Genomic DNA, 16,271 nt, shown 5'->3' on the forward strand with positions numbered 1-16,271 from the left:
CCCTCCCAGATTTAGGCAGAGAGGTAGAAACATGGCTAGGGAACTCCTTCCTTTGAACTCTGTAGGCAGTGTTGTTGTCTTCCTCTGTGTCTGATCTAGCAGGAAGAAGCCCTTGGAGCTGTGCTGTCACAGGATGGGGGAGCCGTCAATACTGACACTGCCCTGAGAGACACTGTGGCTGAGGGAGAGAAGGGGAGCCCAGGCTTCTCTCCAGCTCCCCTCTCCTCCACTGAGCAGCCTTAAGTTTCTTAACCTCCTCAGAGTGTCAGTTTCCTTTCCTGTGAAATAGGGACAGTTATACTAGATAGATGGTGATGTATGTTGAAAGAGATAGTGAATGCAAATGTATCTTACAGTAACAAGTCTCATATTAGAGGACTTAACAAATGGCAATAATCATTATTACTTTTTGCCGTAAGGCAAAATTTACATCTTAGCCCTTTTTATTTTGAGACTTCTAGTGAGTGAGTCTTTCTTCCTTTTCCCCCTGTCTTTTAGAGATATTAGAGAACCGTCAGACTAGGGCTTGAACACTTTTTTTCTTCTTTACTTTGCTAGCTGGGTTATTTGCTTTCCTTATATGTAAAAGAGATCAGTATTATTTATGAGGCACTGGAATCACTGAGAGACAAGGACAGTACTGTGAAGCTTAAAACCTCAATAATAAATTGTGGGTTTAAGAGCATCATCAAACCCGAGAGGGGCAACTGGAATTGGTCCTAAACAGAGAGTAGTTTATGCATAGATTAAGTCTATACTCGGAGTAGGTACTTAGTAAATACTTGTTAAATGAATGATTAAATTAATTATTTAATATAAGAATTTAAAAATTACTAGATTGTTTCTTTCTAAAAAGACTTTAAAAAATAGACTATTTTTTAGAGCAGTTTTAGATTTGAATGGAATGTTGTCTCTTTTTAAAGTTTCTTTTGCATTCGTAAGGGCAATTTTTATTACTTATAAGCATTGAAATCTTCCCTCTCCCCCTTCCTGTTCCCCCCAAGAACAGCTCTGAAATTATGAAGTTTAATCAGTAGCAAAATGTAATTTGATCTCTCAACATTTAATTTAAGCATTTAATATGAGGAATGCACCCATGATGTAAATTGAAGTAAAGCTGTCCTGATCTTTTATTTAAACCTAGTATTCTTAGTTGTGGAATAGTTTACTTAATGATTCAAACATTATTGTTGTGTGGTCAGAGCCTGTGACACGTGTTGGCTTTGTTTTGTAGTGGGTACCAGGACCATCAAATCTTTTTTTGTTTTTGTTTACCGTTCTGAACTCATTTTCTTTTCACCTTCTAACATACTTTAACCTATTCTGGATCATTCAGGAGGTCCTGATAACTTCTTTTTTTTTTTTAAATATTATTTATTTGGCTGCACTGGGTCTTAGTTGCAGCACGCGGAATCTAGTTCCCTGACCAGGGATTGAACCTAGGCCCCCTGCATTGGGAGTGTGGAATCTTAACCACTGGACCACCAGGGAAGTCCTGGTCCTGATAATTCTTTAACTGAATTTTTCCAGGCTGCCTTCTTTGAGTTGCACTGGGTAGCTGTACTCTCCCTGTTGAACTGCTGTTATGTTTGTTTTAAATAAATTTTTAGGTTCTTTCCTTTTAGGCTGCCCGAGTTACTTTTTGCTGTTGTAGGTATGTTTGCCTCGGGTTAGCCAGTCTTTTCCCTCCTGATATTTTATTTCTAATATGATGCTAATTTTGAAACTTAAATTATTGCCTTTGTTAAGATTAAATGGAAAACAAAGTAAATGGATTCCAGAAGGTTTATTCTAATCATTATAGAGGCAGAAACAGTACAACTCTGGGATCAGATTATCAGGGTTCAGATCTTAGCTTTGACACTTAACTAGTTTTGTAACTCTGGGCAATTTACTTCTCTAAGACTCAGTTTCCTCAACTATAAAGTGGGGACAGGGACTTCCCTGGCAGTTCAGTGGTTAAGACTTCGCCTTCCATTGCAGGGGGTGCGGGTTTGATCCCTGGTCAGAGAGCTAAGATTCCCCATGCCTTGCAGCCAAACAACCTAAACATAAAACAGAAGCAATGCTATAACAAATTCAATAAAGACTTTAAAAATGGTGCACATCAGGGAATTCCTAGGTGGCGCAGTGGTTAAAAATCTGCCTGCCACTACAGGGGACATGGGTTCGATCCCTGTTCCAGGAAGATCCCACATGCCACGGAGCAACTAAGCCCGTGAGCCACAACTGTTGAGCCTGTGTGCCACAACTACTGAAGCCTGTGAGCCTAGAGCCTATGCTTCGCAGCAAGAGAAGCTACTGTGATGAGGAGCCCACACACCACAATGAAGAGTAGCCCCTGCTCTCTGCAACTAGAGAAAGCCCATGTGCAGCAACAAAGACCCAATGCAGCCAATAAATAAATAGATAAATTTATATTTAAAAAAAGGTAAAAAAAATCTTAAAAAAACGGTCCACATCAAAAAAATCTTAAATAAATAAACAAACAAATAAATAAATAAATAAAGTGGGGATAGTGAGAATACCAGCCTCATATGGTTTTGTAAGGATTAAATGAAATCATGTACCTGATTCACTTAGCACGGTGCCTGGCACATAGTTGTGTTAGCTGTTAATTATAGCACTTGTCCATTTTTGCTATGAAAGGATTCTTTTTTGCTTTCTTCCTATTTCTTAGTCATATTAGAATGGGGAAAAAAAATTGCCAGATTAGCTGAATTAAGCCTAGATCAGATGTTACCCTAACAATTGCTAAATAAATGACTACAACTCCTATTATCCTAAAAAGGGTTTTACTGGGGTGACTGTAGTATCTGTGGATGAAACAGAGTTGGAGTTGAGATTTCTTCACCACCATCTTTCTGTAACAGATTGTTTTTTCAACATAAGAAAAGTATGTGTAGAGTGCTACCATTGTGGAAAATGGGGAGAAAAGGGAAGCTACTATTTATGTTAAAAGAGTACATATACATGTAAGCTTGTATATGTATAGATTACATGTGGAAGTTTTCCTAAGAAGCTGCTAACTGCTGTTGCCTTAGGGAGAGGAACCTGGTGGTTGTTGGGAGATGTGCTTAGGAAGGAGACTTATGTTTTTTCTAACATGTGCATGTATTATCTATTCAAAACAGTTACTAAACAAAGAAAGGAGTAGACTGAACGTGTAGGCTTCAAGGTTAGGTGCCCTGAGAACTGACCTTCAGCTTGGTCTGGACATTCCAGGCAGCTGACTGTCTAAGATGTGGGCCCCAGCCTTCAGCTGTGCTTTTTCCTTGAAGAGGACAAACACAGAAGTTCTTCACAACAAGACGACTTTTCTGTCCTTAACTACCTAGAGAATTTGATTCATGTATATTCAGGGCAAAAATAAGTTGAACCTTTAGTTAGCTGAATTTGGTGATGGTGGATGAATGGACAGCCCTGTGGGTCAGAATCTTATTTTCCCAGTAGAACTCATGGTTATCTTCAGTGCACTTACTGTTGATGAGAAGGCTGATTGTTTTGATTTTATAACTTTATGTGTGATGAAATTTTCCGTAGAACTTTATATTTGATAGTATTTTCAAATTGTCATCAATTGTCTACTGAACTAATTAGGTACAGTGTTTTAGGAATAATTAGAATTTGCCCTGGGGCTTCCTCGGTGGCCTAGTGGTTGAGAATCCGCCTGCCAATGCAGGGCACACGGGTTCGATCCCTGCTCCAGGAAGATCCCACATGCCGCGGAGTAACTAAGCTCATGCGCCACAACTGTTGAGCCTGCGCTTTAGAGCCCGTGAACCACAACTATTGAGCCCGTGTGCCGCAACTACTGAAGCCCACGTGTCTAGAGCCTGTGCTCCGCAACAAGAGAAGCCACAGCAATGAGGAGCCCACACACCACAACGAAGAGTAGCCCCTGCTCACCGCAACTAAAAAGAAAGTCCGTGCACAGCAAAAAAAGACCCAACACAGCCAATAAAATAAGTAAATAAATTTATTTAAAAAAAAAAAGAATTTGCCCTTCTTTCATTTATCAGGCTTGAATGTATATTTTTTAACTCTTAGTATCAGCAAAATTAGGTGCAGGTTGTAGCAAACTTTGCTGTTGCATTTCTCTCAAAAGGTATGTGCACACTTGGTTTGAATTTCTGGATCAGGACTTCCCTGGTGGCGCAGTGGTTAAGAATCTGCCTGCCAATGCCTGCCAGTTTGAGCCCTGGTCTGGGAAAATCCCACATGCTGAGGAGCAACTAAGCCCGTGCACCACAACTGCTGAGCCCATGTGCCACAACTACTGAAGCCTGAGCACCTAGAGCCTGTGCTCTGCAACAAGAGAAGCCACTGCAGTGAGAAGCCCGCACACCGCAACGAAGAGTAGCCCTCACTCGCCACAACTAGCGAAAGCCCACAAGCAGCAACGAAAACCCAATGCAGCAAAAAAAAAAAAACAAAGTTCTGGATCAGACTATTGTGAATCCCATACTTCTACGGAAGTAAATATTCACCAAAATTTGTCATTTTCCAGCCTTGGAAAGAAAGGGTTTCCAGCTGGGAAGTAAGAAAGGGTTAACTTTTGAGAGACATCTATTCTTAAAGCTAAGGTCTTATTGCACCCCTAATTTTATTACACCCCTTCTTCCTGAAAGACATTCAGTGGCTCTCCTTTGTCTACTGAGTGAAGTCCAGACTTTTTTTTTTTTTTTTTTTTTGGCACACGGGCTTAGTTGCTCCGCGGCATGTGGGATCTTCCTGGAGTTGGGATCGAACCCTGTGACCTCTGCATTGGCAGGCGGATTCTTAACCACTGCGCCACCTAGGAAGCCCTGAAGTCCAGACTTTTTAGCATGACATTTCAAAGCCCTTCATGACCTTTCTGGCATATTCTTCTGTTCTACACTTGCCTTCCAACAAGTCTAGGTATTGTTCCCTTACATATGCTGAGCTTTCTTGGCCCTGTCTTTGCTCATAATGTTCCACCTGCTGGAAATTCTCTTTATCTTTTGCCTGTCCAACTTTAGCTCACCTTTCCAGGTACAGTGTTTCATTTTCCATGAACTTTTCTCTGATCCCACTCGGCCAAAAGTTATCCTCTCAAACTCCATTATACTTTGTGTTCCTCTTGGGACACTTACTGCGTTCTCTCTTACAGCTCTTGTCTCCCCTAAGGAGACTAACTGCTCCTTAGAAGCTGGGCTCTTGTTAACCATCACTCTAATTTCCACACAGTAGGAACTCAATTTATGTCCATCAAGTGAATGAACTATAAGTCAGCTTCAATTTGCTTTACCATTTCAACGCAGATATCCATTTGACTGTTATCTGTAAGGGCTATAGAACAAACTGCTCTGAAACAAGAAACACTTCACTCCATGTTGATATAGTTAGTAAGTTTATGGTCTGAGAAAATTTGTGCCTTTTAAACCTCAGAGGGCAGGTGTATTAACAAACTACAGGATTTTCATATAAATGAAGAATTCCATTACCTCACTATTGCTGCTGATGAATTGGCCTCTGACGACACTTAAGCATCAAAACACACAGTGTCTTTTCAGGTGGAGAGGCTGACATGAGTGATTTGATTAACTCTAAGAAAAAGGACTTTTGAATTTCCCCCAGTTTGTTTCTGCCTTGGAATATACTCTATATCATATAAAGTGGCCAAATCTTTTTCCATGACCTGTTTTTATTGTCACAAAGTGTTATTTCTTAGGCACTAACTGGGTTCAGAGGTTTCAAATTTAGAATCACAGCATCAGCAAATCCCAAGGTTGGAAGGGACTTTAGAGATCATGTAGTCAGCCTTCTGTCAGATAGATAGCCGGGTTGCAAATTCTCTACTTTTTGAGGTCATCCATTCCATTATTCAAATCTTCAGAAACTCCCCTATTAGAACGTTTTCGCTTTCAGCATTCAATGTTGAGTAATTTTTTCTCCCTCTGTGGCCCACCCATTGGTTCTGAGTCTACCTTTTGGACAGTCTAATTACTTTTCTACAATATTTAAGGCAACTGTCCTGTTTTTCTCCAGGTTAAATATCTTCTGATCTTTCATCTCTTCCTCTTATCTCTTAAAATATAATGTGTAACTGTCGACAGTATTCCAAGTAGAGTCTGACCAGTGCTAAACAGAACAAAAATCTCACTTTGTACATGAAGATATTATATTTGCATGACTGTTTCTAGAGTCACATTAACTTGGGGCACAACCTTATCATCTTCTTGACTCCCCTTCAATGTATACTGTCAACATAAGCCTGTAAGGCTTTTTCACACGTAGGTAGGCATGATTCACCTATCCTGTACCTCTACAGCTGTTCTTTTAGGCCCAAATACAGGACCTTAGATTTATCCCTGTTAGATTTAGCCCATTGAAACAGTCTGTTGAAGTATTTTTGGTTCATGGTTGGGTCATCCAGCATATTTGTCTTCCTGCCCAGCTTCTTGCAATCTACAAATTTGATAAGTATGTTTTCTTTTCTCCATCTTAGTCATTAATGGAGATGTTGCGGCAAGCCCGGCTGGAATCATTCCATCGGACCTTGCTATTGCTAGTAGATTTAAATGGGCAGGATTAACTGTGTATGGAGATAGAATTGTCAGTTTAGACTGAATACTCCGTGATTATAGTAGGAATTGTCTTTTAGGTGAGTTTTCCTATTGTACCTGCTTAATAACTATTTAACAAGAGATAAAAGAAGTACGTATGGTCATAAGAATGAGATTAGGAACTAGCTTGGAAAGTTAGTGACCCTGTTTATATTCTTATGTATAATTAAATATATATTGTATTTATTAATTAATAAGACATAATATAATTCTTATGTGAGGTCTTAAGCAGAGAGCATTCTGGACTGATTAGAGGCAATGTGGTATAGGGGAAAGAGCCCTAAACTTGGCCCTGAGATGTTTTATTCATTTATTTATTCAGCAAATATATATTGAGTGTCTATTATACTTAAACCCTAGATGTACAGTGATTTTTTAAAAAAAAACAGACTTCATGTCTGCCTTCAATGGAACTTACATTCTTTTTTTTATCCTTATAAATTTATTTATTTATTGGCTGTGTTGGGTCTGTTGCTACGTGTGGACTTTTCTCTAGTTGTGGTGAGTGGGGGCTACTCTTGCGGTGCACAGGCTTCTCATTGTGGTGGCTTCTCTTGTTGTGGAGCACGGGCTCTAGGTGCATAGGCTTCAGTAGTTGTGGCTCACGGACTCCAGAGCACAGGCTCAGCCATTGTGGTGCACGGGCTTAGTTGCTGCACAGCATGTGGGAGCCTGCTCTCGGACCGGGTATCGAACCCAGGTCCGTTGCGTTGGCAGGAGGATTCTTAAGCACTGTGCCACCAGGGAAGTCCCAGAACTTACATTCTAATGGGGGAAACAATTTGATAATTATACAGATGAAATCATAATACTTTCTGTGATCTGTATTCTGGACAGGTGCTGTCCAACAGAAATGTAATGCAAGTCACACATTTAATTTAAAAGTTTTTAGTAGCTCTAATTAAATAGTGAAAAGAAAAAAATGAAACTAATTTTAATAATAGGTTTTCTTTAATTCAATATACCTGATAACATTTCTATATGTAAGCAATATAAAAAATTTGGGATATTTATATTCTTTTTTCTTGAACTAGATCTTTGACATCTTAAAGTTTTACCATGTCTCAGACTGAACTAGCCGTATTTAAGGTGTTCAATAGCTACATGTAGCTAGTGGCTTGCATATCGGGCAGCACAGTACTGTACCTTTATAGACTGCTCTTTGGTGTTGGACAGATCATTTTCCTTCTTTAGAACTCTTGTTTTCATCAGTAAAATGAAGGATTCAGCCTTATCTTTAAACAACTGAAAATGGTCCCTTTCATGTATGAGGGAGCCTCCTGAGGTGCTCTAAATAATCTATATCTTGATGTGAGTGGTACTTACATGGGTGTATATTATATGTAAAAATTCATCAGGCTGTACACTTAAGATTTATATACTTTTCAGTATCTATGTTATAGCTCAAAGGTTTGTTTTTTTTTAAATCACTTCGAGTTTTTTGATTCTATGCCCTTTGATAAAATCACTTAGATGAGCTGACCTTCAGTGGAAATGTGTGATATGAAAAATGCAAATAGCCAATGACTCTTTATGTCTTCTTTCCACCCAGGATGTGTCTAGTCCGAATGAAGCAAGAAGGCCGGAGTGGGAAATACATGTGTCGTATCATAGTTCATTTTATGTGGGAGGATGTTGAGCAGCGTGGCAGAATCATGGGGGTAAGTGAGTGCTATCAGATTATGGTCCTGAAAATCTTTAATGAAGGATTGCCTGACTTGAGTTAGTTTTATCTGTTCTAGAATGGCCTGATGTCACGTGGCAATTCAGCTGGAGTCAGTTCTGCCTCTGTGGAGACTGGGATGTTGCAGACACTATTTATGTATTTCCACACATTATCATGGTTTGTCAATGTGAGGACATCCTGTGTACGGAGATGGGATTATTAAGTCCAAATCATGGCAATAGGAGGGATGGATTTGGTGAATAGATAAAATCAAATCATAATAATCCAGATTTAGGACACTTGGCCTTTGATACCAGTTCAGTGTGTCAGTTCACAATTAGTTTGGACGGAAAGACCCTGGCATGGGGCCTGCACTGTCCTCAGGAACTTAAAAACAAGCTCCTCGATCACTGATAACCTAGAATACTTTGTCAAGGTATCTACTGAAAAGGTATGTTAGTATATTTAATAACCTGAGAAAGGGGAATATAGAGTATGTATATAACATAGAATATGGCAATAGAAAACCAAAACCAACGCATTAGAATACAATTGGTTATGTAAATAGCAGTCTCTTCCTTTGTGTATACTGTGTATTTTGTGTATCTAGACCATGTTTTAGTAGATTGTAGTTCCTTGTTTTTCCCATATCATTGCCTCCTAGCTTGGGAGCATCTAAAACCAAATCATCAGACAGGGTCACAAAATGGGTTAACTTGATTTCTTTCATTACGAAGCACAGTTCTGTGGTTTTGTGTGTATATATTTTATCATATATGATATCATCCTCTATGCATGTAAATGCAACTTTTTTCTTTTTTTTTTAATCAACAATATGTCTTGGAGAGTTTTCCATGTTGCATGGGAATTAAGTGGGAGATCTCCTGGGTTTTACGTTTATCTACTATAATTATTTCCACATACTTCCTAATGTTATTGTCTGATGGTATCATGTCCTTATTAGTCTATGTGTGAAATTGTCATTTTTTTTTAAAATAAATAAATATTTATTTATTTATTTATTTATTTATTTATTTATTTATTGGCTGCCTTGGGTCTTCGTTGCTGTGCAGAAGCTTTCTCTAGTTGTGGCAAGTGGGGGCTACTCTTTATTGAAGTGCATGGGCTTCTCACTGTGGTGGCTTCTCTTGCTGCAGAGCACGGCCTCTAGCCATACGGGCTTCAGTAGTTTCAGCACACCGGCTCAGTAGTTGCGGCTCGTGGGCTCTAGAGCGCAGCCTCAGGAGTTGTGTTGCATGGGCTTAGTTGCTCCACGGCATGTGGGATCCTCCCGGACCAGGGATTGAACCCGTGTCCCCTGCACTGGCAGGCAGATTCTTAACCACTGCACCACCAAGGGAAGTCCCGAAATTTGTCATTTTGGGGACTAAATCATGGAAATGATGGTTGCGTACTGAGAATCCGGGTTGAGGGTATTTTCAGATTCTCATGTCTTTGGAGGACCTGTGTGTATAGAAAGCACAGTAGACATGGGTTCACCTTTAGATAGCTTCATTGACATTTACATGCCCTTTTCTGGGACCATTAGCATTTCTGTTCATTCTGAGAAGATGATGGTGTATTTCAAAGTTTGAGCTGCCGTCATCGTCATCTTCATCACTATAATCATTACAGCCATCTGTTTTGGAGTCAGTATTCACCTGTCTTTGTAATTGTGCTCTTGGCTTCCTTCTTCATTTTTCTCACTGTCATGCCTTACTGCTGTTTAGCTGCCCAGAGTGGCATCAGCAGCCTTTAAGAAGGTGTTCATCCCGCTGAGTGTTCCACATGCCCTCAAGTACTTACTACCCAACTCTGTGGCAGCACACAATGGACATACGGTGCTGTTTGGCAATCTCAAATCATCCCATTTAATGATGACCAGTGATACCCCCTGGCCAGCCAAGCCTTGGCTGATGGCCGTGCAGTTACACAGTAGTTCTTCTATTAGTTAGTCTGTCTTCTTATCACTGTTGACTAAACTCTGCTGGAAGTTGGACCACTAGAGCCACGTGGGCCACAGCTGTCCCCAGCCTGAATAGCGTAATGAGCCATAGGTTGTTGACTCCTGGACCACCGGAACCTTTTACTCCACCCCACCTCCGTCCCCAAATGAATTTCCTTTTGGACCTACATATATATGTATCTCTATCACAATACTCAACACTTTGAACCTTCTCCCATGTTACTTTATTATGTCCCTTCTACTTGACTGTATGCTTTACAAAGGCAGGAGACCTGTCTTATCCAGTTTTTGTTTATACAGTAAACAGTGGATGAATAAATACTTGTTGAATGAATGAATAAATTGAACTTCAGCCTCTGAAATTCTGTTTTTTTTTTTTTTTAATTAATTAATTTTGGTTGCACCAGGTCTTAGTTGCAGGAGGCGGGCTCCTTAGTTATGGCTTGCCAGCTTGAAATTCTGTTTTAAAGCCAACATATCTGTCAGATAGATCGTACTTGGTTTATTAGTTTCTGGTCCAGGTGTACATCAATGCAGTCCTGCATGAATTAGCCTTTCCTTTTTTTCCCTCCCATTTTATCCCACCATTTTTTCTACCTGAATTGTTCTAGATATGATGCTATCCTATAGAGAAACGTGTTAGATAAGCATTTCTCAAACTTTAATGTGCCTACAGTTCACCTGGGAGTCTTGTTAAAATACAAATTCTGATTCAGTAGGTTTTGGGTGAGGCCAGAGAGTCTACGTTTCTCTCTCTCTTTTTTTTTAAATGTAAATTTATTTTATTTATTTATTGGCTGCATTGGGTCTTCGTTGCTGTGAGTGGGCATTCTCTAGTTGCGGCAAGCAGGGGCTGCTCTTCATCACAGTGTTTGGGCTTCTCATTGTGGTGGCTTCTCTTGTTACGGAGCATGGGCTCTAGGCAGTTGGGCTTCAGTAGTTGCGGCATGTGGGCTCGATAGTTGTGGCTCACGGGCTCTAGAGTGCAGGCTCAGTAGTTGTGGCACATGGGCTTAGTAGCTCTGAGGCATGTGGTATCTTCCTGGGGCAGGGCTTGAACCCGTGTCCTCTGCGTTGGCAGGTGGATTCTTAACCACTGCACCACCAGGGAAGCCCCAGAGAGTCTACATTTCTAAAAAGCTTCAGGTGATGCCAGTGCCACTGGTGGGGCAGGGTGGGGAAGGGGCAGCCACACTTTGAACAGAAGGGTTTTGAATGATCACTAATGCTCCCCAAGTATAGACTCTTAAATTTGTCTTCATGAAGAGAAATGTTAAGCTCCAATTTAGTTACAAAGACTATAAATAAAAGATGATTTAAAAATAATAGAGGTTTGAAAGAGTTGGGGAATTACTATTATTACTTTTCTATTATAATTGATTTGCTCCTCCCTTTCCAATCTCATGCTATAAACAGACACTCTTTATACAGGCAAGAAAATTATATATTAGCCACTTCTAAGTTGTGAGTGTGATTGTGTGTGTGTAGAGGGGACCTCAGTCTTTGGAGTGTGTACAATCTAAAGAAATGGGAAGGTTAGGCTGGAGAAGAATGGCACGTGGCTGGAGAAAAGTAGTAGGCAGAGGGAGCCAGTCTGGCTTGGTTCTGACCCTGGCTGGCGGGTCTTTTCTCCTCCCCTTCGGTTAAAAAGTGAAACAAAACAAAAAACCCCAAAAAACTGGGCGCGGGGGCAGGGTGGCTACATGATTTCCAAGTTTCTTTTCAGCTTTGAAAACCTATGATGTGGAGGTGGTAATTTGCAAATCTGTTTCTGTGTCATTTGGCATCTTTAAGAAAACTCATATAAAAAGAATTTATAAGACTGATCAATGTAGTGGTAATTTTTCTTAGGCCAAAGAATTCTTAGAGCCGTTACTTTACTTGAGTGGATTGGTGTGGGGAAGATTGAGAATGCGAATTAATGACACATTAGAAATTTGGATCAAGAAATCCTTTGAAATTAGAGTTCCAGTCGCATTCAGTGGGAAAATTTTCACTTTCCAAAAATTTGCTTTTTACCAGCTTTTTAGGAGCCCAAGTATTGTGAAAAATAAGGCAGCCTCATATATCATAAAGAGAAGCTGGTATAAAAAGCAAGTGTTAAATTTGAGGTTACAAAAATCACATCAGTAATTTAGAGTGTTCTAACTTTAAAAAAACATTATTTGGGATTTAAACATATAAATTAGCTGTGGAAATAAAGTTCATTATATCACCTCATCTGGTCTTGTTTTATTTCATTAACTGGTTCTTAAAAACCTTTGTGAGCTGAGTTGCAGCTGAAGAGGTTGGAGACCATTTTTCCTTGGGCCCTTGCCTCACTCCTGAGTGTTGGTAAGAGTAGAGAACTAAGACTTGACACAGCTGTAAAAACAGACAGCGCCTTTGGCCTCAGCACTTTCTCCTGGTGCAGGCAGATTTCAGATGTAAATTTCACTTTCTGCCTCTCCTACTAATGAAGTAAGTTTCTTTTGCTGGGTTTGCAGCCAGGTGTGTCCAGTCTTGTGGCTAACCGGGGCGCTTTACTTAATTTTTCCATTTGTGACATTTCAACCCAACTTAAAAAACAAACATAAAAATTAGCTCAAGGCAGTGGCTCAAAGTGTTAATGGTAACTTTAGGCTGGCTAAACGACTTCCTCTCAGTTCTGCCCTGCCAGACATCTCCACCTTGTGGCTTACAATGAGCAGGTTTAAGCTCTCCAAACCTTGGAGACAAGGTGGCAGGGGGTGGAGTTGGGCTTGAGTTAAGAAATTGCAAGTTTATCTCTCTCAGTGGTCCCTGGCATGACAGTTGCCTCAGCAGGATGTCAGGTGATTTCTTGCTAGCAGCCTTCCAGAATAAGGACAAACCTCCTGTCACCTCATAGTCTCCTGCTGACTCTAGCAGAGCTGCTTGATGGAATGGTGCAGAGGACCTAGGAAGAGGTGGAGGAGCTGTGGGCTGAACTAGACTCCTTTGTAAAATTCTGCTTTGCTTTTCAGAACCAGCATTTTGCTTTGCAAGGTCCTCTGTGACCATACTCCAGACTACCTTTCCAAACTCATTTCCCGCAGCTCTTCTTGAACCTTAAATATGAGAAACCTCTAGCAGGTGTGCCTGGCACATAGTAAGCACTCAGTGAACGTCACGTTCCATCCTTGCTGCACATATTAATACTTTTCACTGCAGCTCAGTTGAGTGTCTTGCTCTTCCTGTCTTGTGTCTTTCCTCCTGTGGTACATATATACCTAGATTGCCCTTATGCGCCAGCCCCAATTCCTTCCTATCCCTCCACTTAAAATTGGAAGCCAATCCCGGTTTCCTCTAGCTGTTAGTACCTTAGTAATTTATCTGTACCCTTCTTGCTCTTACTGTTTCTGTTTTGTATCACTGTCCTTCGTGTATATTGACTGCCTTCTGGATGAATTCCTGGGGAGCAGGATCACATGCATCCCTCTTTGTATTCTCCAAAGTGCCAATCATTGCTCCTCGGCTGAATGTGTGCCCAGTAAAAATCTGATGAAAGAAGATGGTTCTGGAAGCCCATTAGTGTTAGAAGTGTTAGAAAAAGGGGGGTGGGGAAGTATCCTTTTTATTCTGAGGATATTTGTTTGCTTGTTAGTCTTAAATATTGGAAGAAAAAGAAATGAGAAATTATCCCCACTCTCAATTTTTCTTTGTCCATTCTTTCTCAGTCTTCTAGTGGAACTATTTGATTAAAAAACCAACTTATACATAAGGTACTTTATGTTTCTAAACCAGCAAAGGCTTTGAATCTATAAAAGGTAGTAGAAATAAGAGTTATACATACTTTAGTTTTTCTGGAAATTTCCTTCCAGGCCTCTGTAATTCCATTCCCATCTCTTCCCTCCCCACACAAAAATCTTCAAACTCCTCTGCTTTACCATGAGGAAAACATTTTGCTATACTTTGCATCTCTAGGTCAGAGTTAAAACTCACTGCCAAAGGTATTATTTAAAAGGCAAGGACCACTTTAAAGGTATAGTTTTTGTGGCCAGTAATATGAATGGTGGAGTGTAAATACAGAGCAGTCCCCTGGGCTCGAAGCTTTAAAATAAGAATACATGTTTGTTTTCCAATATCAGTCATTCTTTTGAACGTTTTTAAATGTCCTAAGCTGTTGGAGTGGATACTTATTTATTAGGGGAGAGAGGACTAAATTCTTAGAAGGCAGAGCAATTCCACTTTGGAATTGGCTCATGAATTTAAGCGGGGACCAACTGAAGATGTACCTCTAATAGACGAGTTCCTTTCTCTACGCAAGTTTCTTATCCTCAGGCCTTAAGAGGTAGCAAGAATGCATGGAGTGTGTGCTTTAGGTGGTTTTCTAACTGTTTGGATGCCTGAGTGCATACAACCAGAATGCCAGTCTGATGGCTCAGGTCACCTGTCCTTCTGAGTGACATACTGGCTTCACTGCTACTTCAGGGAGTGTCCCTGAAAGAGCAGTTATAATCCTTTCTGTATCTGAAATTAAAGCATGAAACTGCTGTCTATGCACATGATCATTTCTCTCTGTCGTGGCAGTTTTTACCTTCAGTTACAGATTGTGAGTTTCCTAGGGTCTAATTCCTAGTTGCTTGTATTCTCCCAGTACCTCAATGGAGCTTTGTGTTTAGTAGGCATTTAGTACATGTTTCTTGACTGAATAAATAAGTGAATTTGATCCACTTTTTAATTTTCGGTTTACCTCCTTTTTTTTTTCCCCTAAGTTTTTCTTAATTTTTAATGTGGACCATTTTTAAAGTCTTTATTGAATTTGTTACAATATGTTACAATATTGCTTCTGTTTTATGTTTTGGTTTTTTGGCCGGAGGCATGTGGGATCTTGGCTCCCAGACGAGGGATAGAACCCGCACCCCTGCACTGGAAGGCTAAGTCTTAACCGCTGGACCACCAGGGAAGTCCCATAATTCCATTTTTCAAAGCCCTGGCTGCCTCAGTGTACTGATACAGTCCTGCCTTTCCCTGATGCCTTCTTAAGTACTCCTCATGCTAAGTACTCCCAGTTCAGCTCATCATTTAAGAACTGTTTCTCTCTCCAACCCCTCACATTTCTTTGCCTCCAGTATCTTTTGTACCGTAGTTATAATACTGCTTAGAGCCGTGTGCGTCAGGCACAGCTGAAGCCATTTTCCCCACCTCTCTTTTAGGGGTCGCTAATGCTATCCTAGATAAATCTCACCCAGGAGACAGGGGATCAAAATCTCCACGAACCTGTTCTTCCTATGTTTCCTGTCTCACTGCTAATGTCATCACCACGAATCCAGCCCCCCAAGCTAGAATTCTTAGAGTTGTTCTCAACTCCTGCCTCATCCTCTGCATCCAGTTGTCTTGTCACTTTTCTGCCCAAAATATCTCTGGATTTTATGTCTGTTCTGTTCCATTGCCTCATGTCAATCCTCTTCATCTCTCCTTTATTGGACATGGCCTCCTAGCCAGTTCCTGGACTTTCCTCCTCTGGTGAACCCTGCCACCATATAAGCTGCCAGAGGTATTCTTTCTAAATCCCACATCTGATCATATCCCTTCCCTATCTAGAAATCTCTGAGGGACAAAATTCACACTTCTTAGCAATGGCACATGGAGCCCTTTGTAGTTATATCGGAGAACATTCTTTTTCTTAGGAGATATATGCTGAAGTATTTAGGGGTGAAATGTTTTGATATCTTCAAATGGTTTAGCAAAAGAAAAAGGGTGTGTGTGTATAGATAGAGTTAAAGCAAATATCACAGAATAGTAACAATTGTGAATCTAAAGTTCATAAAGTTTTTGTTGTATTACTCTTACCCCTTTAAAAAAAAATAAGTTTGAAGCTTTTCAAAGCGAATAATTGGGGGAGGGGCCTTCAAATTCTGGCCCCAGCTCACCTTTCTAGTCTGATTTCCACCAAACTTCTCCTACATGTAAATGTTCATGCTTGAGCGTATGCACACACACACTCAAACACATGTTCCATTCATGCCATGTTTTCACGGGTACTGTAATATTCCATGTTCCTTTATGCTTCTGGGCCTTTGTTCATGCATTTCCCTCTGTCTGAAGT

The 16,271-nt window shown here is 40.4% G+C and overlaps 1 protein-coding gene across 2 annotated transcripts in view; it reads left to right on the forward strand.

Annotated features, from left to right (window-relative positions):
• Positions 1–16,271, forward strand: part of LOC130833146 (ubiquinol-cytochrome-c reductase complex assembly factor 1) — a 98,938-nt gene that overhangs the window by 44,143 nt on the left and 38,524 nt on the right. For both annotated transcript variants that reach the window (XM_057702488.1, XM_057702487.1), the window contains exon 7: positions 8,143–8,251. In XM_057702488.1, the coding sequence (XP_057558471.1) occupies positions 8,143–8,251 (109 nt within the window). The remainder of the gene's footprint in view (positions 1–8,142; positions 8,252–16,271) is intronic.

This window comes from Hippopotamus amphibius, chromosome 12 (genome assembly GCF_030028045.1).
Source record: "Hippopotamus amphibius kiboko isolate mHipAmp2 chromosome 12, mHipAmp2.hap2, whole genome shotgun sequence".
Classification (NCBI taxonomy): domain Eukaryota; kingdom Metazoa; phylum Chordata; class Mammalia; order Artiodactyla; family Hippopotamidae; genus Hippopotamus; species Hippopotamus amphibius.